The sequence below is a fragment of the Salvelinus alpinus genome, chromosome 2, assembly GCF_045679555.1.
Source record: "Salvelinus alpinus chromosome 2, SLU_Salpinus.1, whole genome shotgun sequence".
NCBI classification, from domain to species: Eukaryota; Metazoa; Chordata; class Actinopteri; order Salmoniformes; family Salmonidae; genus Salvelinus; species Salvelinus alpinus.
The window spans coordinates 15820854-15847818 of record NC_092087.1 but is presented as its reverse complement, the minus strand read 5'-3'; the positions used below and the strand labels follow the sequence as shown (position 1 = coordinate 15847818).

General features: G+C 45.5%; 1 protein-coding gene across 3 annotated transcripts; it reads right to left on the bottom strand.

The window, feature by feature from the left end:
- Positions 1-7293: 7293 nt before the first annotated feature.
- Positions 7294-21099, bottom strand: LOC139554957 (PAK4-inhibitor INKA2-like). Of its 3 annotated transcripts, XM_071368281.1 has the most exons (3): positions 20647-21099; positions 20041-20082; positions 7294-10660 (listed from the first exon to the last, which is right to left on the bottom strand). In XM_071368281.1, the coding sequence occupies exons 1-3, from the start codon at positions 20680-20682 to the stop codon at positions 9566-9568; spliced, it is 1173 nt and encodes a 390-aa protein (XP_071224382.1). In that variant the 5' UTR covers positions 20683-21099; the 3' UTR covers positions 7294-9565. The 3 variants fall into 3 exon arrangements, with proteins under 3 accessions (XP_071224382.1, XP_071224391.1, XP_071224399.1); XM_071368290.1 differs by lacking the exon at positions 20041-20082 and having other exon boundaries at positions 20647-21098; XM_071368298.1 differs by lacking the exons at positions 20041-20082; positions 20647-21099 and adding an exon at positions 11840-20002.
- Positions 21100-26965: the final 5866 nt, after the last annotated feature.

The window sequence follows — 26965 nt, the reverse complement described above, 5'->3', positions numbered from 1 at the left end:
GGTGACACTCTAGACCCAAACTCTTACAGACCTATATCCATCCTGCCCTGCCTTTCCAAAGTCTTCGAAAGCCAAGTTAACTTTTAGTTGGTCCCAATCCCGGATCCGGGAGCACCCTCATCAGTAAAAAAGCTGACTAGCATAGCCTAGCATAGCGCCACAAGTAAATACTAGCATCTAAATATCATGAAATCACAAGTCCAAGACACCAGATGAAAGATACACATCTTGTGAATCCAGCCATCATTTCTGATTTTTAAAATGTTTTACAGGGAAGACACAATATGTATTTCTATTAGCTAACCACGATAGCAAAAGACCCAACTTTTTTTCCCCACCATTTTTTTAATGCATAGGTAGCTATCACAAATTCGACCAAATAAAGATATAAATAGTCACTAACCAAGAAACAACTTCATCAGATGACAGTCTGATAACATATTTATTGTATAGCATATGTTTTGTTCGAAAAATTTGCATATTTCAGGTATAAATAATAGTTTTACATTGCAGCCACCATCACAACTCTCACCAAAGCAACTAGAATAACTACAGAGAGCAACGTGAATTACCTAAATACTCATCATAAAACATTTATGAAAAATACACAGTGTACAGCAAATGAAAGACAAAGATCTTGTGAATCCAGCCAATATTTCAGATTAGTTAAGTGTTTTACAGCGAAAACACAATTTAGCATTATATTAGCTTACTACAATAGCCAACCACACAGCAGCATTGATTCATGCACGTTAGCGATAGCGAATAAACCAGCAAAAGATATTACATTTTTCACTAACCTTCTCAAAACTTCATCAGATGACAGTCCTATAACATCATATTACACAATACATATATTGTTTGTTCGAAAATGTGCATATTTAGTGGCACAAATCGTGGTTATACAATGAGAATAGTAGCCAAGCTGCAAACAAAATGTCGGGAGAAATCTTGGGAGAGGCACCTAATCTAATCAATAACTAATCATAAACTTGACTAAAAAATACAGGTTGGACAGCAAATGAAAGATACATTAGTTCTTAATGCAACCGCTGTGTTAGATTTTTAAAATTAACGTTACTACGACATACAGCGTGCGTTAAAGCGAGACCGCACCGAAATTAATGGCGGAATAGTAGTTTAACATTTTTCAACAGAACAACGAATTAACATCATAAATAGTTCTTACTATTTGATGAGCTTCCATCAGAATCTTGTGCAAGTTGTCCTTTGCCCAGAAGAATCGTTGCTTGGTTGTAGATTGTCGTCTTCAACTTTGGAATTAGCAGCAAACATTAGCCATGTGACGAAGACGTGTCCAACTCACTATAACGCAGCACAAATGAAATACCGAAAATCGCAATATACTGATATAAACTGATATAACTCGGTTTAAAATAACTACATTATGATGTTTTTAACACCTATATCGAATAAAATCAGAGCCGGATATATCTAAAGCCTATAACGAGAGCTTTTCAGAATTCAATCCTGAGGTCTGTCATGCGTCATGGCGAACGTTGAAAAGACTGCACACCCGGTTCCAAGAGCTTTTATACGGCCTCAGAACTACCCAGACACCCCATTCCAATTCTCACTGCTTACTGACATCTAGGGGAAGGCGTATGCAGTGCATGTCGACCCATAGATTACATGCAAATGTATAAACTGACCCTGGAACAGAGCCCCCGATTTGAGATTTTTCAGTTCCTGACAGGAAGTTTGCTGCAAAATGAGTTCTGTTTTACTCACAGATATAATTCAAACGGTTTTAGAAACTAGAGAGTGTTTTCTATCCAATAGTAATAATAATATGCATATTGTACGAGCAAGAATTGAGTACGAGGCAGTTTAATTTGGGAACAAATTTTTACAAAGTCGAAATGGCGCCCCCCTATTGAGAAAAGGTTAACAAACAGATCACTGACCATTTCAAATCCCACCATACCTTCTTCGCTGTTCAATCCGGTTTCTGAGCTAATCATGGGTGCACCTCAGACACGCTCAAGGTACTAAACGATATCATAACCGCCATTGATAAAAGACAGTACTGTGCAGCCGTCTTCATTGACCTGGCCAAGGCTTTCGACTCGGTCAACCATCATCCGGACCTCTGGCAGTCTCTATTGGGGTACCACAGGGTTAACTTCTCGGGCAGACTATTTTCTCTGTATATATCAATGATGTGGCTCTTGCTGCGGGTGATTCCTTGATCCAACTCTACGCGGACGACACCATTCTGTATACATCTGGTTAACAAACCTTCAAACAAGCTTCAATGCCATACAACACTCCTACCGTGGCCTCCAACTGCTCTTAAACGCTAGTAAAACTAAATGCATGGTCTTCAACCAATCGCTGCCCGCACCCGCCCGCCCGACTAGCATCACTACTCTGGACGGTTCTGACTTAGAATATGTGGACAACTACAAATACCTAGGTGTCTGACTAGACTGTAAACTCTCCTTCCACACTCATATTAATCATCTTGTGGTAAACCGTGGGGTGTTGGGTTGAGCGTGCAGAGATTGACACAGAGACAGGGAGGTTTTAGTCCGCAAAAACAACTTTACTAAAACAGAAAATAAACATAACAAAGAAAATCACTAAGGTTTGGCTCAGTCCTTCTTCTCTACTGTGGCTTGGTGTCGGTCTCTCCCCGTTCTCCCTCGTGGTGTGCCACCGTGCTCCTTTTATTTGGCCTCCACGGCTGGTTGGCACTTTCCTCTAATTATCTCCACTTAGAGCTGTCTGTGTCGGGGTGCCCAGCTCCCGTATTCCCAGCAGAGGGAGCCAACGTCGCCTCACATACCTCTCCTCTATTACCATCCCCCGGGGTAGACCTCCTGGGATACCCCCCCTTAGCCCTGACTGGTAGGGAGGCATGCTAAGGGCTAGGTTTGCATCCCTCCGTGATAGGACGTCCGCATTGCCGTGCTGGGTCCCCGACCTGTGGATGACAGAGAAAGAGAATCGCTGTAAGGACAGGACCAGCGGGTGACACAGTCATTCGTGTCCTTACCTCTTGCCATCCACACAAGGGGGGCTTGGTCAGTGATCAGGGTGAACTTCCTCCCGAGGAGGTAATACTTGAGGGTGTCCAGTGGCCACTTCACGGCGAGGCACTCCTTCTCTTCAATCGAGTATTTGTTCTCCCTCGGGAGGAGTTTCCTGCTGTTTCCTCCTCGCCATCCTGCTCTTGGGAAAAAATGTCCCCTACCCCTGTGTCAGATGCGTCTGTCTGGACCAGGAGGTTTTTTGAGAAGTCCAGGGTGACGAGTACCGGGTGCGAACATAGCGCATCCTTCAGGGTCTGGAATGCCGCCTCTGTGTCCTCCGTCTATCGCACCGTCTGGGGTAGTCGTGCCTTTGTTAAGTCTGTGAGGGGAGAAGCTATAGCGGCAAAGGTAGGTACAAATCTACTGTAGTAGCCTGCTAACCCCAGGAATGACTTCACCTGCCTCTTGGTTCGGGAACTGGCCATCCCCTAATGGCAGCGTTTTTTTTCTTGGGGTTTCACATTTCCCCTCCCGATCTGATAGCCAAGGTACTCCATCTCGGCGTAGCCCAGTTTGCATTTGTGGGGGTTCGTGGTCAGACCTGCATGCCTTAGCGCATCCACCACGGCCTGTAACCTACAAAGATGTGACTCCTAACTGTCACTGTGCACAATTATGTCGTCCAGATAAGCAGCTGCGTACTCACTGTGCGGCCGCAGGACGCGGTCCATGAGTCGCTGAAAGGTCGCTGGTGACCCGTGGAGCCCGAAAGGCAGAACCCTGTAGTGGTATAGCCCCCCCCCCCCCCCGGGGTGAAGAAGGCAGTCTTCTCCCGGGAGGCCGCTGCCAGTGGCACCTGCCAGTACCCCTTCATCAGGTCCAAGGTGCTGACATATCTCGCCATCCCCAAGCGGTCGATCAGTTCGTCCCCCTGGGGGATGGGGTAGGCATCGAACTTACTGACCTCGTTCAGGCCCCGGAAGTCATTACAGAAGGGGATGGTTCCGTTCAGCTTCGGAACCAGCACTATGGGGCTAGACCACTCACTGTGTGACTCCTCCAGTACCCCCATTTCTATCATTGTTGCCACTTCCCGCTGGACTGCCACCCTCCGGGCTTCTAGTATCCGGTATGGCCGTTTACGCACATTTTCTCCTGGACAGGTGTGGATATGATGTTCCACGAGATCCGTACGCCCCGGCACCTCGGACCAACTCTCTGAGCTCTTGTCGGTGGGTCGGGCTGAAGTCTTCCCCATTGCAACTTCGACCGAGGGCGGGCCCTGCTGTGGCCGGGTCCACGTTACGCACAGTGCCTCGCGTGCGTTCCATTTCTTCAGTCAATTCACATGGTAAAGCTGGAGGGGTTTTCTCCATCCCGGTTGGCTGACCTTATAGTTTATGTCGCCTACCCGCTCAACGATGTCGTAGGGTCCATGCCACGTAGCCAGGAATTTACTCTCTGTTGTAGGGATCAGCACCAAGATCTTCTCACCTGGTTGGAACTCTCGTGGTTGGGCCCCCCGGTTGTAAACACGCTCCTGGGCACGTTGCGCCTGGGCCATGTGCTCCCTCACCACTGGCCAAATCGCTGTCAACCTCTCCCTCATCTCCTCCGCATGTTCTACTACGCTGCGAAGGGGGGTTGGCTGTTCTTCCCAGACCTCCTTGGCTAGGTCCAGCAGCCCGCGGGGCCGACGGCCATACAGGAGCTCAAAGGGGGAGAACCCCGTGGATGCTTAGGGTACCTCGCGCACTGAAAACATCAGGTGGGGCAGCAGCTGGTCCCAGTTCCTCCCGTCTCTCTCAATGACCTTCTTCAGCATCTGTTTTAAGGTCTTGTTGAAGCGTTCCACCAGCCCGTCCGTTTGTGGATGGTACACACTGGACCTCACCTGTTTTATTCGTAACAGATTGCAGACATCTTTCATCACCTGAGACATGAACGCGGTGCCCTGGTCCGTCAGGATTTCCTGCGGAATACCCACCCGGCTAAATAAATGGAAGAGCTCCCGTGCGATACCATTTGCTGCCGCCGTGCGTAGCGGGATTGCCTCAGGATTCCAGGTGGCGTAATCCACAATGACCAGGATGTATTGGTGTCCCCTTGCGGTCTTCACCAACGGACCCACCAGATCCATTGCCACCTGCTCGAATGGCACTCCTATAATGGGCAAAGGAACCAAAGGGTTTCGATAATTCACCCTTGGAGCTGTGATCTGGCACTCCGGGCAACTATTGCAGTAGTCCTCCACGGCGCGCTCGACTCCGGGCCAGTGGAACCAGTTCCCGATCTGCTCCCTGGTTTTCTCCATCCCCAGGTGTGCCCCAAGCAGGTGGGTGTGGTAAAGCTGCAACACAGTCCTAACATACTGGCTGGGTATGAGTAACAAGTCTTTTGTCTCCCCATTATGCTTTACTACCTGATACAATAAATTATGCTTGATTGCGAAGTGGGGGTAGCGTCAATCACTTACCCCAGGTAACAGTACGCCATCCACCACAATCACCTGGCCCCTAGCGTTCTGGAGATTGGGGTCTTCTAACTGGGCCATCCCGAACTGACCCGTGAGGATTCCAGTGTTGGGAGGTCCGTTTAGGGCCTCCACCTCCATAAAGGGGAGCCTGAGGTCTTCCTCGCACGGTGGCTCGCTTGCCGGAGCGGGGTCGTCTCCCTCCTCCGGGTCCGACTCGTGCCCAGTGGACATTTTCTTCCTACCTCCCGTGCTCGCCTCCCCAGGTTCCTCCTCCACAGGGCCTGGAAGAGAGGGCAGTCTCGACCGAGGAGAATGGACACGGGTAGGTTAGGAACAGCTCCCACGCGCATCTGGCACTCCCCCCTTGGGGTGGTTATCCTCACCGGCACCGTTGGGTACCTCTTTGTGTCCCCGTGTACACAGTGTCCCCCGGTTCCTCCTTCCCCTCTCGTGTGAGCCACTGCGGGTGGGCCAGGGTCACCATGCTGCCGGAGTCCAGCAGAGCGCTGGTGTCAATGCCATCGATTCGTACAGGAACCATCGGAGGGGCCGTCTCGGTGTGCGCCCAACAGGAGATGACGTAACTCGCCATCCAGGTTACCCCAGAGCTGGGGGATGCTGAGGGCATGGCCTCCTCCCGACCGGGACAGCAGAGCAGAGAAAAGCAGAGTAGAGCAGAGAAGGGCAAAGTAGAGTAGAGCAGAGCAGGGCAGAGTAGAGTAGAGCAGAGAAGGGCTGAGTAGAGTAGAGCAGAGAATGGCAGAGTAGAGTAGAGTAGAGAAGGGCAGAGTAGAGTAGAACAGAGCAGAGTAGAGTAGAGCAGAGAAGGGCAGAGTAGAGTAGAGCAGGGCAGAGTAAAGCAGAGAAGGGCAGAGTAGAGTAGAGCAGGGCGGGGCAGAGTAGAGCAGGGCCGAGTAGAGTAGAGCATTGCATAGTAAAGCAGAGAAGGGCAGAGTAGAGTAGAGCAGGGCAGGGCAGAGTACAGTAGAGCAGGGCGGAGTAGAGTATAGCAGGTCAGAGTAGAGTAGAGTTGGGCAGAGTAGAGCAGGGCAGAGTAGAGTAGAGCGGAGAAGATAAGAGTAGAGTAGAGCAGGGCAGAGTAGAGCAGGGCAGAGTAGGGCAGAGTAGAGCAGGGCAGAGTAGAGCAGGGCAGAGTAGAGTAGAGCAGGGCAGAGTAGAGCATGGCAGAGTAGAGCAGGGCAGAGTAGAGCAGGGAAGAGTAGAGTAGAGCAGCGCAGGGCAGAGTAGAGCAGGTCAGCGTAGAGCAGAGTAGAGCAGGTCAGAGTAGAGCAGGGCAGAGTAGAGTAGAGCAGGGCAGAGTAGAGTAGAGCAGAGTAGAGCAGGGCAGAGTAGAGCAGGTCAGAGGGGAGCAGAGTAGGGCATAGAGCAGAGAAAAGTAGAGCAGGGCAGAGTAGAGCAGGTCAGAGTAGAGTAGAGCAGGTCAGAGTAGAGCAGGGCAGAGTAGAGCAGGTCAGAGTAGAGCAGAGCAGGGCAGAATAGAGCAGAGTAGAGCAGAGCAGGTCAGAGTAGAGCAGAGTAGGGCAGAGTAGAGCAGGTCAAAGTAGAGTAGAGTAGAGCAGGGCAGAGTCAAATCCTACTCAGAATTTTTCAGCAAAGAGAAAACTTGATTATCGTTGATATATAAAACATATCCCCACAAAAAACAGTAACTAATTCAAATCTAAACGTAGCAAGACAGACTAATTGTTTAGAAGTATGTTGGGTCAACATTAGAATCACCCAATAAAAATTGGTCACCGGTCAAAGAGTACATTTATGTTCAGAATATACAAATTCAATTTCCAGTCAAGAAACGAGTCTCTTCAGAAAAAAGTTTAATTTACAAAGAGCCAGTGGAAGTTTTACAGTGCAAATTTACACTCAGTAACACTTTGAGGTTCGCAGAACCGCAGTTTTAACAACAGTGCTAAAATGACAATTATAGCTGTAAATATGAATAAGACGACAGGCAGAGAGAGGCTCAGAGAGGCTCTTATGGCATAACAGTTTTTGTAGAGACCGTCCGTCTGTGTGTGTGATTTACTGAATATAATCCGACCTGAATATTGAAAAATATTGTGTTTTCAGTATATGAAGAGATATTTAAAGGCCCAGTACAGTCAAAAACATGATTTGCCTGTGTTTTATATATATTTCCACACTATGAGGTTGGAATAATACTGTGAAATTGTGAAAATTATGATAAAGCCCTTTTAGTGTAAGAGTTGTTTGAATAGACCGCCTGAGATGTCAGCCTGTTTTGGTGGGACACACTCAGTCCTAGCAACATTTTTGCTTGAGAAATTGCTCATGCTAAGAAGGTATTTTTGTTTCTTTTTGACAATTGTATTTGAAAACAATCACAGTAAGTTACTTAATTATTTCCCAGAAATTATTTGATATTGAGACAAAAATGGCTGCATTGGAACATTCATAATCATGTCTGTTGAATTAGTGGATGGGGTGATGTTTCACTTCTCAGGCCATTACTAGTGAGGGCTGAGGATTGTACTTGCATACCGTGTGTTTTCTAAAGAAGATAAATAGTTTTCGTAATTACAGTGATTTCCCTGAGGAAATTATATGTGGAGCTCAGCTCTGGGAAATTATGGCAAATGTTGCTAAACCATTCTAATGTTCACGCTGCTCTCTCAAATCTCTTCACAACACCTTCATACAGTTTCATAAAGAGTGCTTGGTCTAACCACATATCTACCGGGTTCAACCTCCATCTCTTTAAGTCCCTTTTTAAAATAACTGAACACAACGGCTAATCGACTTTGTTGACATCATGACATTTAGTACTGCATGTACATGTGGAATGATTCACTGTAAACATTCTCCTCCTCCTCAGTCCTCTGATTTCTACATGAACTCTCCAGGCCCTGTCTGGCATGACGTACATAGGACATATACATGTAACTTCAGCATCACAGCTTAGGGTTCGTTTCAAAACACTCGACAGCCTACGCTGAATGACAGCACCTCTTGTCTGTGCTGCTAGCTTGTCCTTATGTAACTGTAGGCAACCAGATGGTACACAGCTCTTTCTCTCTCTCTCTCTCCCTCTCTCTGCTATGTATAATACACTATCCAGGAGGATTGGCTGAAGAGTAACGATGTGCCATCATGTCTGCATGTCTTTTTAAACAGCTCTTACACTAAAAGGGCATTATAATCATTTTCACAACCTCATAGTGTGGATATATATATAAAACACAGGTAAATCTAGTTTTTGACTGCACTGGACCTTTAACCCTATCCTGTGTGTGTAGGTGGATGGTGAAGATGTAACAGAGGTGGTTCGGAACCAAGGAACCATGTGATGAGTAACCTTGCCTGAGACCTGAAGACCTGTGTTAGCTCCCCAAGCTAATACCTAGGCTTTACCTAAGCGGGCTAACAGTGTTGTGGTGTACAGGAGATCCAGGTTTGAACCCAGTCGGTCACACAGGCCACATCCCGATCCCTGAGTGAGGCTAATGGAACAATATTACACTCTGTGTGTATTCATCCAGCCGTCTGACTCTGGGCAGCGAGGCAGAGAAGCACCTGTGGTTGTGTTTAGTGGCAGTTCAGTGACTGTTTCACAATGTCATAGATGAAATATTTAGTAGTGCCCATGCAGGATGTGTCACAACTGATAGAAGTACGAGATGAGGGTGGGGATACACTTGGGTATACAGTAAAATTCAAACATATGAAACAGGGTTGAGGTTTGAAACCATGATGACGCTGTAACAAGGAGAGAAATTCAGAGCATTATTATGTCCATATTGAAGTACCGTATATTGGATAGTCCAGGGCACTTATGCACTCATTAGAATCTTATTTACTTTGGTGAACCCATCTATGAGAGAAAGTCCTGCTTGCTCTCACAGTCACAGACAAAAAGGTCTTAGGATTGTCAGACAAACAGTTGCCCTGATAATCTCTCTATTGGGAAATAGTCTGGATATTCATCCCTCAGTCTGCCTGTTCTCTGGGAGAAGGAGACACAGACACACAAACCTCCTTGTTTCCACCCAAGAGCTCCCAGCCAAATCCCCAACACCTGCCACCACCGCAGCATCCTAGAGCAGCGTCAGCATTAGACCCACACAGCCGTGTTGTAGTCAAACAAGGGCAGCATTTTCTCCATTCTGGCCTCCTGTCTCCTGTCTATGTAAAGCCCAGAGAACTGGCCCTGGCTCGTGGGATGTCTCTCCTCAGCCAGCTGGGGACATGGCCGTCCCTTACCCTGTTGCCTTACACCTGCCCAGAATGGGAGGTACAAGCTCCCCTTGGTCTGCTGCTTAGACACTTTCTTGGGCCTCTTAAAGAGCTCGGCCTTCTGGTTCTCAGGGACCATCCAGCCTGGCCTCTCCTTAAGTAGCTTGTCCCTGTCGGGCCTCACACTGCGCAGGAACTTCTTGAAGATATTGGTGGTCAGAGAGACCTTCCTGCAGATCTCCTGGGAGCGGCTGAGACGGAGAGGGTGGGCCGGGGAGTCGGGCCTGTCGGTCCAGCCAATCATCTCCTCCTTCTCCAGCTCAGGCAGGTCCAGCCAGTTGCCCACCAGGTCGGCGAAAACGTTGTCCCCCAGCACCAGCGGCTGCCGGTTGCGGCTGTGGCTCATGAGCGAGGAGGTCCAGTCTCTGGAGTCGTCCATGCTGTCCTGGGAGTAGTCGCTGTCCAGCGAGGGGCCTTCCCTGGACAGGCTGTAGAGAATGCCAGGGAGATCCACTACCTGGCCTGGGTGAGCCGGCTTATGATGCTCTGGAAACACTTGGCTAAGACGTGGGCCGCAGTACTCCCCCTGTGGGGCGGTGTATCCAGACACTCTGCGGGGGAGAGGGAGAGGCTGGCTCTCAGTCTCTACTGGCTCCAGGCTGGAGGAAGAGGGCGAGGTGCCCAGGCTGCTCTGGTGCCCCCCCCGGCTCTGCTGCTGCTCCTGGCTGGATGTCCTGACCAGGGGGGGCCTCAGGGTCTCATTGTGGCCAAAGCCAATGGTAGCATTGGGGCTGGGGATAGGGCCAGGGCATGTGTCCTCTGCTGGTGGTGGGGCCGCCCTTTGGACAGACCTCCCTGAGATGTCTAGCTGCTCTAGCGCTGTCTGCACCTGTAGAAGCTTGAGTTCCTGAAGAGCCCCCATCATGGAGTTCATCTGAGCATGGAGGCCATCTCCTGCCTCCTTCATAGACACCTGTAGGGAGGGAGAGGGAGAAAAAACAACAGGGAAATGGCTAGTTAGCTTCACAAAAGGACCCGCAAAACTCATCCATTCAAGCACTTGACCCATAACCCTCTGTCAAACATCGACCATTGTTTTCATTGCCCCTGTACGGTTGAATTTATGTTAGATCACAGCACCTCTTAGGACAAATAAATGCACTCAAGGACAAACCAAAATGTACACATGGTACTAACATATGAATTCATTCTTCCTTTAGTGTTGCTACAGTTAATCGCTCTCTGCACTGTTGCCCTTTTGTGTTTTGAGGCCACACATGGTTTGTTCAGTCACGTGACCCGTTTTGAATGATAGGGCCCCCATCTGCCCTGAGTATGTGAGTGGACCCTGTCGCCCAGCAGCTGTAGGGAGGAGCTCTCTCTCTCTCTCTCTATCTCTGTGCCAGCATCCTGTGGGACTGAGCTTACGTCATGTGACCATGTTGTAACTGTTTCCCCTGCAACCAACTAATCCCTGAGGCAACAACCTGACCTCATGTCTTGACTTGTTAAAAATGAAGCCCTGACTCACTTTGATATGACTGTTATGTCTTTGGAATTAAGAATACACAGAGACGAATGCAACCTATTAAAAGCAAAGCTGTGTGATCTTACGTCAAATGTAGCTTTACAGAAATAGAAAAAGATTTGCGGATATCCTTTTCAGAATACCATGTTGTATTCGAACATTTGAATAACTCATTGGTATAATGGATAAAATAATGGATAACATTTCAGTAGTCTGATCAACTATGGGTTTTCACTGAACACAGATCTCTCTGAATATAGACAGCTTTCACCCTACAACTCCTCCATTTGGGTAATACAATTTGTCCACCATACCAACAATGTAACATTATATGTGTGCACTTACGAGATTGCTCCAACTCACATTAGAATGCAAACATCGAAACAAGCTAGATAAAGTGCTGTTCAATACAATGACATATAGAAAACCTCTGGTCTGTCAATGTTCTTGAAACTTTTACAGGGCAGACACATCAACATTCAACTTTATATCAATGAAATATTTCAATTTAAGGGGCTTTACTGGCATGGAAAACATATGTTTACATTGCCCAGCATATCTCCCTCCATACGTCCTAGATCATCAATCTATCCATGAGTCTTAGATCCTAATAAATCAACTTACCTTGTTATAACTTTCCCAGAAGTCTTTCCCTTTCTCTTTTCTCCTCTCTGTTGGCTGCTCTGTCAGTCCGTCTCTGCTCCCCTCTTTCTCACCTTTCAAACAGCCCTTTCTGTCAGCCCCTATATGAAGCCCCTGCCAATCAGGGCCAGTGCCTGTCCTGGTAGCCAATCAGCTGTGTGTCTAGACTTCGTTAATCCCTAACTGTGGGGGTGGGTTCACTCAAGCACACATTGATTGACAAAGACCGGGTGAGAGTCAGCAGCAGTGGAAGTGGTTTTTGGGGTAACAGCAGGGTAAGTTCGGGTGTGAGGGTCGTTTTTTTTTTTAACCTTTATTTAACTAGGCAAGTCAGTTGAAAACAAATTCTTATTTACCTTGGCCAAACCCTCCCCTAACCCGGGCGACGCTGGGCCAATTGTGCGCCGCCCTATGGCACTCCCGATCACGACCGGTTGTGATTTAGCTCGGGATCGAACCAGGGTCTGTATTGATGCCTCTAGCACTGAGATGCAGTGCCTTATTCCATCTAGACATGGCGCAGCGGTCTAAATTATTGAAGAACGGGACGTGGGTGGGTGTCATAAGGTCAGTGGTACTGTATCTGGGTACCATTAGTGCCTAGTGGGAAAGCGTTGGATCCTGTTTTACAGTAACTAACACAGTAGCATATGACAGACAGGAGAGTATCACCAGCAGTGATTGAGAGGTGAATATAATAATCTGCAAGTTTGTCCGAGTGTATGACTGTTGTATGTAACGACTATCTAACGACATGTTACATGTAACAGCGAGTCAAATGTAACAACATGTTAATAACATGTTATAATGCTTCATATGTAAAGAGCCCTCATGAATCATATTGAAAATACTTTTTCATATTGAAAGAGTAACTCAAGATAATCTGCATGAAAAATAATCTGTTGAATTTTGTAATTTGTCTGAGGCAAGAGCCACTGCACTGACAAACCCTAAACTAGCCTTTCAGTCCCGCATATTCAAACAAAAATCATTACACATGAAGAAGCACTTGAAAAGGTCTCATAGAAGATGTCATTTTAATCCATACGCAGCTCAGCTGACATTTCCACCGAAAATGAAAAGTAACATCAGTAGGCCTACTCTGAAGCATATGGATAGATAGTGGAATAACTTAGGGTATGATTAACATTGGCAAAGGTCATATAATATTTCTATCTATGCATATGCTGGAGACCAAGGAGTCTTTGTTCCTGAGTAGCCATTATAGAAGGAGAAGGTAATTGGAACAATGAGGTCATCTCTGTGTTCTCCTGCGGTTCTCTGCAGTTCTAGGCGCTAACACCTATGGTTGACTTCATTAGGTATAATTAGCTGGAGTCTTTAGAAGCTGGGGAACAGACTGTATATAATTACGGTTTACTTCAAACCACATCAAAGTTCAACCAGTATTACCACATGATGCACACTTTCCCAATTACTGACATCTCCATTAAACAACGTGGCTTTTTCAAAAACATTACACCAGAATGATTCAAAAGACTACGTCACAAGGTATAGAAGTTAGCCTTCTACAGCTTCACTACAACCCCTGTTTGGAGATGCTACTATTCATCCTGTTCTCATGGAATCTAGCTGCTAACTTGTTCATGCATGCCATGTTTTAATGCCTTGCTTGCTGCTCACATGCAACCCTTCTCCGTGTCCCCAAATACACGCATTCCCTCCAGTTCTCAAGAAGCACACGTGGTTTACTCCATCTTGTCTCTCTGGCTCTGTTCAATGATTCATAATGTGCCCTGCGGAGCAGTCCTATTGTTGGCCTCACTGTGCCATCTAAGGCACTTGCTCTGCCAACACAAAACTTTTAACCCAAATATGTCAAACATTTCCAGATTTTTAACTTGGCAAGTCAGTTAAGAACAAATTCTTAATTTCAATGACGACCTTGGAATAGTGGGTTAACTGCCTTGTTCAGGGGCAGAATGACAGATTTTTACCTTGTCAGCTCAGGGATTCGATCTTGCAACCTTTCGGTTACTAGTCCAACACTCTAACCACTAGGCTACTTGCCACCCCAAATCATATCCTATAGCTGGCATCAGATTTTTGCTGGATGAGACTGACTGAGTGACTGCTCACCCCCCCCCTGCCCCCCAGGGCAGTGTACTGTACCACCCCAGATGTTTACTGTAATGTGTTGCGGAGATGGCTTGAGTCAGTGGCTCATAGAATACTGCTGCTATTCGCCTCCCTCTCATAATAACTGGAACAGACAGGCGCTGCTCCACATCCTCCAGGTCTAAATCTCAGCAAATGGGGAGGAAAGCTGTGAATCAGGAGCTTCTGGGCATGGAACACTGTGTGGTACCATTAACTTAAGCAATGTCTCAAATACTGAAGCTAAGTCAGCAGCTTTCAGTAACGTTAGTGTGTTAGCATTACTTCAGCAGTGTGATATGTTACTGTCTACCTGTAACTGTCAGCTGTAAGGGTTTGGGGAATGACTGAGGATGTATTGAGAAGTAAGAGTGCAGGTTAAAGGCAATCCAGCCATCCTCACACACAAATTAAAGCTAATTGTCAATGAAGAACTCAATGCTCTCAAACTCTGGGAGTAATCGCTGCCGGTCTTGAATTAATGTTGGATGATTAGCCATTAAAGGCCCAGTGCAGTACAATTTATGTTTTTCCTGTGTTTTATATCATATAACAGCTTATGAAACTAACACTGTAAATGTGTGAAAAAAATGTATCACTGTTATTTGCTGATAGTTGCTGGTTCAACCTGGACTCAGGGGTAGACGTCACATAATGAACACTCAAATGGGTATGATATGTTAGGTTTGGTATGGTATGTATCAATTTGTGGATGTCCATCATCCACTTCGTATTACAAATTACAAATCGTATAATACAATATGTTAAGAATTTGAAATACGGATGATATGTTACAAATTCCAATTTATTGTGGCTAATGTTAGCTAGGTGAGCTAGGGGTTAAGGTTAGGAGTTAGGTTAAATGGTTAAGGGTTAGTGTTAGGTCTAGCTAACATGCTAAGTAGTTGCAAAGTGGCTAAAAAGCAGTAAGTAGTTGCAAAGTTGCTAATTAGCTACATTTGTCAGTGATGAGATTCAAACACGCAAACTTTGGATTGCTATACGTTCGTGTTTTTTCCTTTCGTTTTTGCCTTCAGTAACCTTCTGTCTTATGTAACCAAACGTAACATATCATATTTATTTAAGTGTCCTGGATTTTTGTTTACTATGTTACGTCTAGTGAGACCAGCCTGGCTGGTTGAAAATACAATCTACACAGGACCTTCTACTCAGCAGGTTTGCATGTGTGGGAGTTTCGGTAAATTGGTTAATAGACCAATAACAAAGAGAGTTGCAAACCTCTCTGCCAATAATAGCTGGTTTTCAGTTTCCCCATCCCACTCAAGACCACTCCCAGACAGTCCGAACTAAATTTTTGCTTGAGAAATAGTTTTTTTCCAAAAACCTATTTTTGTCACGGCCGTCGTAAGGAGGGGACCAAGGCGCAGCGTCGTAAGCGTACATTCTTCTTTATTTAAAGAACGAACACTGAACTAAACGAACAAAATAACAAAACGAACCGTGAAGCTAATATGGATAGTGCAGACAGGCAACTAAACATAGATCAAGAACCCACAAAACCAAAAGGGAAAATGGCAACCTAAATATGATCCCCAATCAGAGACAACGATAAACAGCTGCCTCTGATTGGGAACCAATTCAGGCCAACATAGGCATACATATACCTAGACTTACCAAAACCCCTAGACATACAAAACCCCCTAGACAATACAACACAAGCATACCCACCCTCGTCACACCCTGACCTAACCAAAATAATAAAGAAAACATAGATAACTAAGGTTAGGGTGTGACAATTTTGCCCATTTGAATGGAAATCGATTACAGTAAGGTACTTAATTGTTACCCAGAAATGATTTGATATTGATATAAAACTGCTGCATTGGGCCTTTAAAAGTTAAGAAGGTGATGATGTCAGTGCTTCTTTCTTCAAATTCATATAAACTGTTTGCTAAAAGCAGGAAAGGAGTGTTCAGTTAAGACACACTAGTCATTGAATATGCATGAATGTGAATTAAATCCAACCCAGCATAAATAAACAAACACTATATTGCGCTCAGTTGAGATTAGGGTCTGTGCTCTTATGTGTTTTCTCATTCAGTTAAGGGGAAAATAAATGGGAGCAAACCTGACACATTTGGAATGGTTAAATCCGGCTCCCTGTATGTGTGGTTGTTCGCAGAACCCTCATTGACACGGTTAAACTGGATTCAGTGAAACAAACCCACACACAAAAACACGTCTTTAAGTGGCAGTTCATTGTAATAAGGGACAGTCAACTAAACACCCTTATTTAATGTCATGAACGTAAAGAGAGACCAGAGGCAGGGGAAATGGGAGGCCAAGGCCAGCTTATCAAACCCTGGGCTATTTGAGAGGGCATTATCCCATACACACACGCACACACACAAACATCCCCACAACCACCCACACACCTCTCATTGAGTATGAATGTTAGGCTGTGTTGGTCAGGAGCAGTAATAGGATCTGTGTTGGGGGCATATAGGCCATGCCTCTGTACTAGAGATGGTCAATATGGACAAAAATACAATTGACGCAATAACGATAAATAGTTTATAACATGAACGTGCATCACAGTTTTTTTTATTACCCTTTAAACTACTACTACTAGTTTGATTGTTGTAGCCGTGTTATAGAGCAGAGCCCTGTTGTGGGGTGAGCCGCTGCACTGTGCTGACCATAGAGCAGGGACCAGAGGTGGGGTGAGCCAGACCAGGCCTCCTGGGGCATCTACCACTGGGAGGTGGTCTAATGGGCAGTTTCCTGGCCTGAGTGAAGCTGCAGAGATTACCAAGCTACTTCTTTGGAAGAACCGTTTTGGAGACGGTTGGTGATCCAATCTGGAGCCTTGGCTCACAATGACCAACAGCAGAACAGAAAGTCTGTACATGCTGTGTGCTGTTCAAGTGAGCATTAGTTTACTATCCAAACAAAATGCATAACAATAACAATATCAAATGTTACTGCATCATTGTACTGCAAACGCTCGAGATAATTGTAATTACTTTATCTATTTTGTTTAACCTTTATTTAACTAGGCAAGTCAGTTAAGATTTTTATTTTATTTACAATGACGGCCTACCGGGAACAGTGGGTTAACTGCCTTATTCAGGGGCAGAACGACAGATTTTTAACTTGTCAGCTCGGGGATTCAATCTAGCAACCTTTCGGGTACTGGCCCAACGCTCTAACCACTAGGCTACCTGCTGCCCCAATAACCATGAAATTAATTAGGTCTTGAGCAACTTGCTTATGTTTTTTGTTGAAGAATTTACTTTCACTGTGAATCACGTTCATCAGATCTCTGTGCAGATTGGAGTGGCATAAATACATTAGTCCTTGTGGGAGGTTATCAGCGATCTCTGAAACACAATGATCACATCATGCAGCTGCCAATGTGACCTCGGCCAATTTTAGCAGAGGGGAAGGAAGGGCTGGCTGGAGAATGGAACCACAGGAGAGGCTTCAAACAAACGAACAAGAGACCACTACTCCGAGCCATACCACTACCAGCCCAACGCCCTCGAGGTAACAAAGAATAAACAAACTCCATGAGCACAGTAGCTTGGCTAACCACCTCAGGACATAACCACATTGGCAGAGTTTTTCTCTCAGAAGTTCCATGACCTTTACGGCTCACTCACAGCCTCCTTTGAATAGAATTCCAAATTGACAGCCAGTTAGTTTAAATGTTGTGAAGCGAATAACAGCTATAGAAGAATCATGAAATAAAAAATGTGTGTTAGTATCGATATCAAAAGCTTTGATATCCTTTAGTCTCAGCGATAACAGCACCATGCAAGGGTTCAACTGCCATTTAGAAGATACTCAGGGGAACATGGAAAAGGACTGAGTCTTTGTGTGACTCATGATGAATCATCTTCACTTAGCAACATTGTATTGTTATGAACTGAAGAATTTGTTTTGCCATGCAGGACTTCCATATGAAAGGAAATGTAAGTAAAGAGTCAAGGTTAGGATATCTATCGGGCTCTGGTATGTTTCCAGTAGTCAGCACAGGTTTAAATAGTCCCAGATATACGGGCGGCTGGAAGCTAGGCTGTTAGAGCGTTGGGACAGCAACCCTGAGCTGGCAGGTTGGAAGAATCTGCTGTTCTGCCCTTGAGCAAGGCAGTTAACCCTCTCAACAACTGCGCCAATGATGTCGATGAAGGCATCCCCCTGCACCTCTCTGATTCAGAGGGGTTGGGTTAAATGCATTCAGTTGTGCAATTGACTAGGTATCAAATTAAATCAAACTTTATTTGTCACATGCGCCGAATACAACAAGTGTAGACTTTACCGTGAAATTCTTACTTACAAGCCCTTAACCAACAGCGCAGCTCAAGAAGAAGATCAAATATTTACCAAGTAGACTAAAATAAAAAGTAATAATAAAAAGTAACACAATAAGAATAACAATAACGAGGCTATATACAGGTGGCACCAATACCGAGTCAGTATGCAGGGATACAGGCTAGTTGAGGTACTCTGTACATGTAGGTGGGGGCGAAGTAACTATGCATAAGTAACAAACAAACAGCGAGTAGCAGCAGTGTACAAGAGGGGGGAGGGTCAATGTAAATTGTCCGGTGGCGAATTTTATGAATTGTTCAGCAGTCTTATAGCTTAGGGGTAGAAGCTGTTGAGGAGCCTTTTGGTCCTAGACTTGGTGCTCCGGTACCGCTTGCTGTGCGGTAGCAGAGAAAAAAGTCTATAACTTGGGTGACTGGAGTCTCTGATAATTTTATGGGCTTTCCTCTGACACCGCCTATTATATAGGTCCTGGATGGCAGGAAGCTTGGTCCCAGGGATGTACTGGGCCACACGCACTACCCTCTGTAGCACCTCACGGTCAGATGCAGAGCAGTTGCCATACCAGGCGGTGATGCAACCAGTCAGGATGTTCTCGAGGGTGCAGCTGTAGAACCTTTTGAGGATTTGGGGACCCATGCTAAATCTTTTCAGTCTCCTAAGGGGGAAAAGGTTTTGTCGTGCCCTCTCCACGACTGTCTTGGTATGTTAGGACCATGATAGTTCGTTGGTGATGTGACACCAAGGACACCGTTGGTGACACCAAGGAACTTGAAACTCTTGACCCGCTCCACTACAGCCCTGTCTAAGTTAATGGTGGCCTTTTCGGCCCGCCTTTTCCTGTAGTCCACGATCAGCTCCTTTGTTTTGCTCACATTGAGGGAGAGGTTGTTGTCCTGGCACCACACTGCCAGTTCTCTGACCTCCTCCCTATAGGCTGTCTCATCGTTGTCGGTGATCAGGCCTACTACTGTTGTGTCATCAGCAAACTTAATGATGGTGTTGGAGTCGTGTTTGGCCACACAGTCATGGGTGAACAGGGAATACAGTAGGGGACTAAGTACACACCCCTGAGGAGCCCCAGTGTTAAGGATCAGCGTGGCAGATCTTTGTCCCTTTTCAAAGTCCACTGTTCAGCTTGACCTCTTGACACCACACTTTCCCACACATAGTGCTGCACTACCTACCAGCTATGGCGGGTGGATCAGAGGGTCAAGTCAAGGTCTGTTGCAGATGTTGGTCATTTTCTTGACATTACAGAGACCCCAGATAATAAAACAGTCCATAACATGAGACATAACATCCACATGTACAATAAGATGACTGTAGACTTGGATCATAAGGCCAATCTACTGCCCTTATTCTATTCTCTTCCACTCTCTTTTGTTGCCCTTATACACACCCTTGCTTTTTCCCTTCACTGGCATAATGGTAGAGCGTAACTCTGTGCCATGGGTGTTCAGGGGAACCAGGAATGGGCAGACACAGACAGACATGTGTCAACATTGGCATGGGCAACACAAGCGAATTCAGTGCAGACAACCCAGAAGACCCAGAAGAGTAATGTTGCAGACCTTGCATGCCTTATCCTGGCCATGTGGGTTAAGTTTAAATGAACATCCTTCACAGTTTAAAAAGAGTTTGAAGAGAGTGTATAGCCTATACATGCCTCAGTGGTTAGGAATATGAATATAAGAATATGAAAAGAAGCAGCAGTTGAATATGAAAAGAAAAGACAGCAGGAAGCTTGACCATTCATTATACTGTACCATTTCTTCCCGTTCATGGCGCCCAGACGCATGCACAACGGTCTGCAAAAAGTACATGATATGATGTTCGCACTGAGCTTTTTGATTTGCTTGACTAAATCATTTATAAACGGAGTCAATTGCACCGTGCCTTATTATGCAATCTCCCCACCGTGCAAAATCTGGTTGAAACAACGTTATTTCCACGTCATTTCAATAAAATAATTAAATGTGATGACGTTGAATTAACGTGTAAAAGTGATTGGATTTGCAAAAAGTCATCAACGTTAGTCTTTTTTTTTTTACACAACTTTTAACCTAAATCCAATGACATAGTGACATTTGTTGTTGATTTCACGTTAGTTGACAATTCAACCAAAAAACGAAACGTTGAAATGTCTGTGCCTAGTGGGTTAGCTGTATAACAATAACGAAATATTATAATGTATATCTTAGCTGCTGTTTACTCTTTTGTGACCAAGTTGCATTTTAACTTGCAAAAATCTGAATGCAAAATCTGAATGTATATACTTAAATTGTATATCAGAACCGTATTTACAGTAAAAAACTAAAAAACGTACATTGTATACTATATAACATGCAGAAAACTCAAATAAGACAACATACCAGCTCCTGCTTCAGACGTCTTAAGCAAGTATCCATATTTTTTTGCTCTGACTTGGGAAGCTGTCGTTCTATTTTTGTAGATGTAAGCTTTTTAAATTAAAATACTTGCTCGTTCTTTCAAGCATGTCTCTAACAAATGCCACTCACGTAGTATAGGCCATTAAATTGTGCACAGAAAAAAAAATAACTTTGATAAAGAGACGACTATCGTCCTGACGATGGAACGCTGCAAAGACGCTGATCTTGTTCTGGAATGCGCGCGTCTTGTCATGTGGATTCCACAGGCATGAACTCTAAAATCTGTCACTCTGTGTATATTTAAGCCTACTCCAAAAATTATTGTTAAATCCAAAGCATGGTTTAGGTTTGCACAGCTGCCTGTCGATATCTCTGACGTGTCATCTCATGCCTTGCTTACAGTGTGCAACCTATATTTTTTCTCATTCATGAGAAGCGCTTCGGTTGATCATCAAAAGAGGTTGGGATTTTTTCTATCGCACAGTGCTGACGCTGTTGGAGCCGTAATTAAAAAGGCAAGTATTTGCAATAGAGGTCAGGTTATGCGTTATGTCCTTGTGGTATTGAAATGAATCAATCTACATTTAGTTGAAAAAATATAGTAGGTCTATATGTTGACAGTGTTTTAGGCAAGATAAAATACACATTTGAATGAACTACAGTAGCAATTTCACTGGTGTGAAGACAACCTGTTCATTTGAAATGATTTAAATGTAATTGAAATGGAATGTAAGGCCCGGTGTTTGACACACAGATGATAATTGGTTGAAAGTGAGTTGTGTTATGCATGACATTGGTGCTACAAGCATAATTCACATGATCAGTTCCACATGTGGCTAAGCAGACCCATGAGACACTGCGGCCCCTCATTTTTTTGTGGCCGCCACCCCCATCAAAGTTGCCCATCCCTGACATAGACTATAAACATCTGCAAAAAGGTTCTACTCAGAGGAAGTGTTGAGGAGCAGACTGCTAATAGGAGCAGTACATAGGTTATCTCAGGAGGGCAGAACATTGTCACCCTCACAGCAAGGAAGCACCTGAGTGACAGTCCTTTGTTGTGTGATCCCTGACCCGGATACAATACTAACAGTGGAGGAAGGAAGGGGTTGAACCTGATCTGCACTCCATTCATAAGTCTTCCGCTCGTGCACAAGTGACATGCCTCTTGTATTGCAGACAGAGACACTTGGACCAGAATTCAGAAATGGAACTGGGAGAGGGAGCTCCAGAGCTCCTGGTGTAGGACCTGATTCCATCTAAATACTATTATCATCTTGGTTTTTGTATCTGCCTCGCTGGGCTTTCCCAGGTGGATGTGAGAGAAGGAAGTAGCTCCGACTCCAACTCCAAAAGCAAGGAAATGGGCAGGATGTATGAATTAATTATCTGAAACATCAGTGTACTTTAGGGAGAGAGAGGTTTCTGCCTTCAACCCGCTGTCTCCTAAAACATCAGTGTACTTTAGGGAGAGAGAGGTTTCTGCCTTCAACCCGCTGTCTCCTAAAACATCAGTGTACTTTAGGGAGAGAGAGGTTTCTGCCTTCAACCCGCTGTCTCCTAAAACATCAGTGTACTTTAGGGAGAGAGAGGTTTCTGCCTTCAACCCGCTGTCTCCTAAAACATCAGTGTACTTTAGGGAGAGAGAGGTTTCTGTATTCAACCCGCTGTCTCCTAAAACATCAGTGTACTTTAGGGAGAGAGAGGTTTCTGTCTTCAACCCGCTGTCTCCTAAAACATCAGTGTACTTTAGGGAGAGAGAGGTTTCTGTCTTCAACCCGCTGTCTCCTAAAACATCAGTGTACTTTAGGGAGAGAGAGGTTTCTGCCTTCAACCCGCTGTCTCCTAAAACATCAGTGTACTTTAGGGAGAGAGAGGTTTCTGTCTTCAACCCGTTGTCTCTTAAAACATCAGTGTACTTTAGGGAGAGAGAGGTTTCTGTCTTCAACCCGCTGTCTCCTAAAACATCAGTGTACTTTAGGGAGAGAGAGATTTCTGTCTTCAACCCGCTGTCTCCTAAAACATCAGTGTACTTTAGGGAGAGAGAGATTTCTGTCTTCAACTCGCTGTCTCCTAAAACATCAGTGTACTTTAGGGAGAGAGAGGTTTTCTGCCTTCAACCCGCTGTCTCCTAAAACATCAGTGTACTTTAGGGAGAGAGAGGTTTCTGCTTTCAACCCGCTGTCTCCTAAAACATCAGTGTACTTTAGGGAGAGAGAGGTTTCTGCCTTCAACCCGCTGTCTCCTAAAACATCAGTGTACTTTAGGGAGAGAGAGGTTTCTGTCTTCAACCCGTTGTCTCCTAAAACATCAGTGTACTTTAGGGAGAGAGAGGTTTCTGTCTTCAACCCGCTGTCTCCTAAAACATCAGTGTACTTTAGGGAGAGAGAGATTTCTGTCTTCAACCCGCTGTCTCCTAAAACATCAGTGTACTTTAGGGAGAGAGAGATTTCTGTCTTCAACTCGCTGTCTCCTAAAACATCAGTGTACTTTAGGGAGAGAGTGGTTTCTGCCTTCAACCCGCTGTCTCCTAAAACATCAGTGTACTTTAGGGAGAGAGAGATTTCTGTCTTCAACTCGCTGTCTCCTAAAACATCAGTGTACTTTAGGGAGAGAGAGGTTTCTGCCTTCAACCCGCTGTCTCCTAAAACATCAGTGTACTTTAGGGAGAGAGAGATTTCTGTCTTCAACCCGCTGTCTCCTAAAACATCAGTGTACTTTAGGGAGAGAGAGGTTTCTGCCTTCAACCCGCTGTCTCCTAAAACATCAGTGTACTTTAGGGAGAAAGAGGTTTCTGTCTTCAACCCGCTGTCTCCTAAAACATCAGTGTACTTTAGGGAGAGAGAGGTTTCCGCCTTCAACCCGCTGTCTCCTAAAACATCAGTGTACTTTAGGGAGAAAGAGGTTTCCGTCTTCAACCCGCTGTCTCCTAAAACATCAGTGTACTTTAGGGAGAAAGAGGTTTCTGTCTTCAACCCGCTGTCTCCTAAAACATCAGTGTACTTTAGGGAGAGAGAGGTTTCTGCCTTCAACCCGCTGTCTCCTAAAACATCAGTGTACTTTAGGGAGAGTGAGGTCTCTGCCTTCAACCCGTTGTCTCCTAAAACATCAGTGTACTTTAGGGAGAGAGAGGTTTCTGTCTTCAACCCGCTGTCTCCTAAAACATCAGTGTACTTTAGGGAGAGAGAGATTTCTGTCTTCAACCCGCTGTCTCCTAAAACATCAGTGTACTTTAGGGAGAGAGAGGTTTCTGCCTTCAACCCGCTGTCTCCTAAAACATCAGTGTACTTTAGGGAGAAAGAGGTTTCTGTCTTCAACCCGCTGTCTCCTAAAACATCAGTGTACTTTAGGGAGAGAGAGGTTTCCGCCTTCAACCCGCTGTCTCCTAAAACATCAGTGTACTTTAGGGAGAAAGAGGTTTCTGTCTTCAACCCGCTGTCTCCTAAAACATCAGTGTACTTTAGGGAGAGAGAGGTTTCTGTCTTCAACCCGCTCTCTCCTAAAACATCAGTGTACTTTAGGGAGAAAGAGGTTTCTGTCTTCAACCCGCTGTCTCCTAAAACATCAGTGTACTTTAGGGAGAGAGAGGTTTCCGCCTTCAACCCGCTGTCTCCTAAAACATCAGTGTACTTTAGGGAGAAAGAGGTTTCTGTCTTCAACCCGCTGTCTCCTAAAACATCAGTGTACTTTAGGGAGAGAGAGGTTTCTGCCTTCAACCCGCTGTCTCCTAAAACATCAGTGTTCTTTAGGGAGAGAGAGGTCTCTGCCTTCAACCCGTTGTCTCCTAAAACATCAGTGTACTTTAGGGAGAGAGAGGTTTCTGTCTTCAACCCGCTGTCTCCTAAAACATCAGTGTACTTTAGGGAGAGAGAGGTTTCTGTCTTCAACCCGCTGTCTCCTAAAACATCAGTGTACTTTAGGGAGAGAGAGGTTTCCGCCTTCAACCCGCTGTCTCCTAAAACATCAGTGTACTTTAGGGAGAAAGAGGTTTCTGTCTTCAACCCGCTGTCTCCTAAAACATCAGTGTACTTTAGGGAGAGAGAGGTTTCTGTCTTCAACCCGCTCTCTCCTAAAACATCAGTGTACTTTAGGGAGAAAGAGGTTTCTGCCTTCAACCCGCTGTCTCCTAAAACATCAGTGTACTTTAGGGAGAGAGAGGTTTCTGTCTTCAACTCGCTGTCTCCTAAAACATCAGTGTACTTTAGGGAGAGAGAGGTTTCTGCCTTCAACCCGCTGTCTCCTAAAACATCAGTGTACTTTAGGGAGAAAGAGGTTTCTGCCTTCAACCCGCTGTCTCCTAAAACATCAGTGTACTTTAGGGAGAGAGAGGTTTCTGCCTTCAACCCGCTGTCTCCTAAAACATCAGTGTACTTTAGGGAGAAAGAGGTTTCTGCCTTCAACCCGCTGTCTCCTAAAACATCAGTGTACTTTAGGGAGAGAGAGGTTTCTGCCTTCAACCCGCTGTCTCCTAAAACATCAGTGTACTTTAGGGAGAAAGAGGTTTCTGCCTTCAACCCGCTGTCTCCTAAAACATCAGTGTACTTTAGGGAGAGAGAGGTTTCTGCCTTCAACCCGCTGTCTCCTAAAACATCAGTGTACTTTAGGGAGAAAGAGAGAGGTTTCTGCCTTCAACCCGCTGTCTCCTAAAACATCAGTGTACTTTAGGGAGAAAGAGAGAGGTTTCTGCCTTTAACCCGCTGTCTCCTAAGACATCAGTGTACTTTAGGGAGAGAGAGGTTTCTCTCTTCAACCCGCTGTCTCCTAAAACATCAGTGTACTTTAGGGAGAGAGAGGTTTCCGCCTTCAACCTGCTGTCTCCTAAAACATCAGTGTACTTTAGGGAGAAAGAGGTTTCCGTCTTCAACCCGCTGTCTCCTAAAACATCAGTGTACTTTAGGGAGAAAGAGGTTTCTGTCTTCAACCCGCTGTCTCCTAAAACATCAGTGTACTTTAGGGAGAGAGAGGTTTCTGCCTTCAACCCGCTGTCTCCTAAAACATCAGTGTACTTTAGGGAGAGAGAGGTCTCTGCCTTCAACCCGCTGTCTCCTAAAACATCAGTGTACTTTAGGGAGAGAGAGGTTTCTGCCTTCAACCCGTTGTCTCCTAAAACATCAGTGTACTTTAGGGAGAGAGAGGTTTCTGCCTTCAACCCGCTGTCTCCTAAAACATCAGTGTACTTTAGGGAGAAAGAGAGAGGTTTCTGCCTTCAACCCGCTGTCTCCTAAAACATCAGTGTACTTTAGGGAGAAAGAGAGAGGTTTCTGCCTTTAACCCGCTGTCTCCTAAGACATCAGTGTACTTTAGGGAGAGAGAGGTTTCTCTCTTCAACCCGCTGTCTCCTAAAACATCAGTGTACTTTAGGGAGAGAGAGGTTTCCGCCTTCAACCCGCTGTCTCCTAAAACATCAGTGTACTTTAGGGAGAAAGAGGTTTCCGTCTTCAACCCGCTGTCTCCTAAAACATCAGTGTACTTTAGGGAGAAAGAGGTTTCTGTCTTCAACCCGCTGTCTCCTAAAACATCAGTGTACTTTAGGGAGAGAGAGGTTTCTGCCTTCAACCCGCTGTCTCCTAAAACATCAGTGTACTTTAGGGAGAGAGAGGCCTTACCCTGCTCCTCTGGAAGGGCTGCCTTCAACCCGTTGTCTCCTAAAACATCAGTGTACTTTAGGGAGAGAGAGGTTTCTGTCTTCAACCCGCTGTCTCCTAAAACATCAGTGTACTTTAGGGAGAGAGAGGTTTCTGTCTTCAACCCGCTGTCTCCTAAAACATCAGTGTACTTTAGGGAGAAGAGCGCCACCCGCGCTCCTCTCGTGCGGGGGGGTCGTCTTCAACCCGCTCTCTCCTAAAACATCAGTGTACTTTAGGGAGAAAGAGGTTTCTGTCTTCAACCCGCTGTCTCCTAAAACATCAGTGTACTTTAGGGAGAGAGAGGTTTCTGCCTTCAACCCGCTGTCTCCTAAAACATCAGTGTACTTTAGGGAGAAAGAGAGAGGTTTCTGCCTTCAACCCGCTGTCTCCTAAGACATCAGTGTACTTTAGGGAGAGAGAGGTTTCTCTCTTCAACCCGCTGTCTCCTAAAACATCAGTGTACTTTAGGGGGAGAGAGGTTTCTGTATTCAACCCGCTGTCTCCTAAAACATCAGTGTACTTTAGGGAGAGAGAGGTTTCTGCCTTCAACCCGCTGTCTCCTTTTATTAGCCAGCTTGATTTCACACCATTGTTATTATGGTATTATAATAAAGAGAAATCACCATTGTTATTATGTTAGAGAGATCACAGTTGTTATTATGGTATTATGCTAG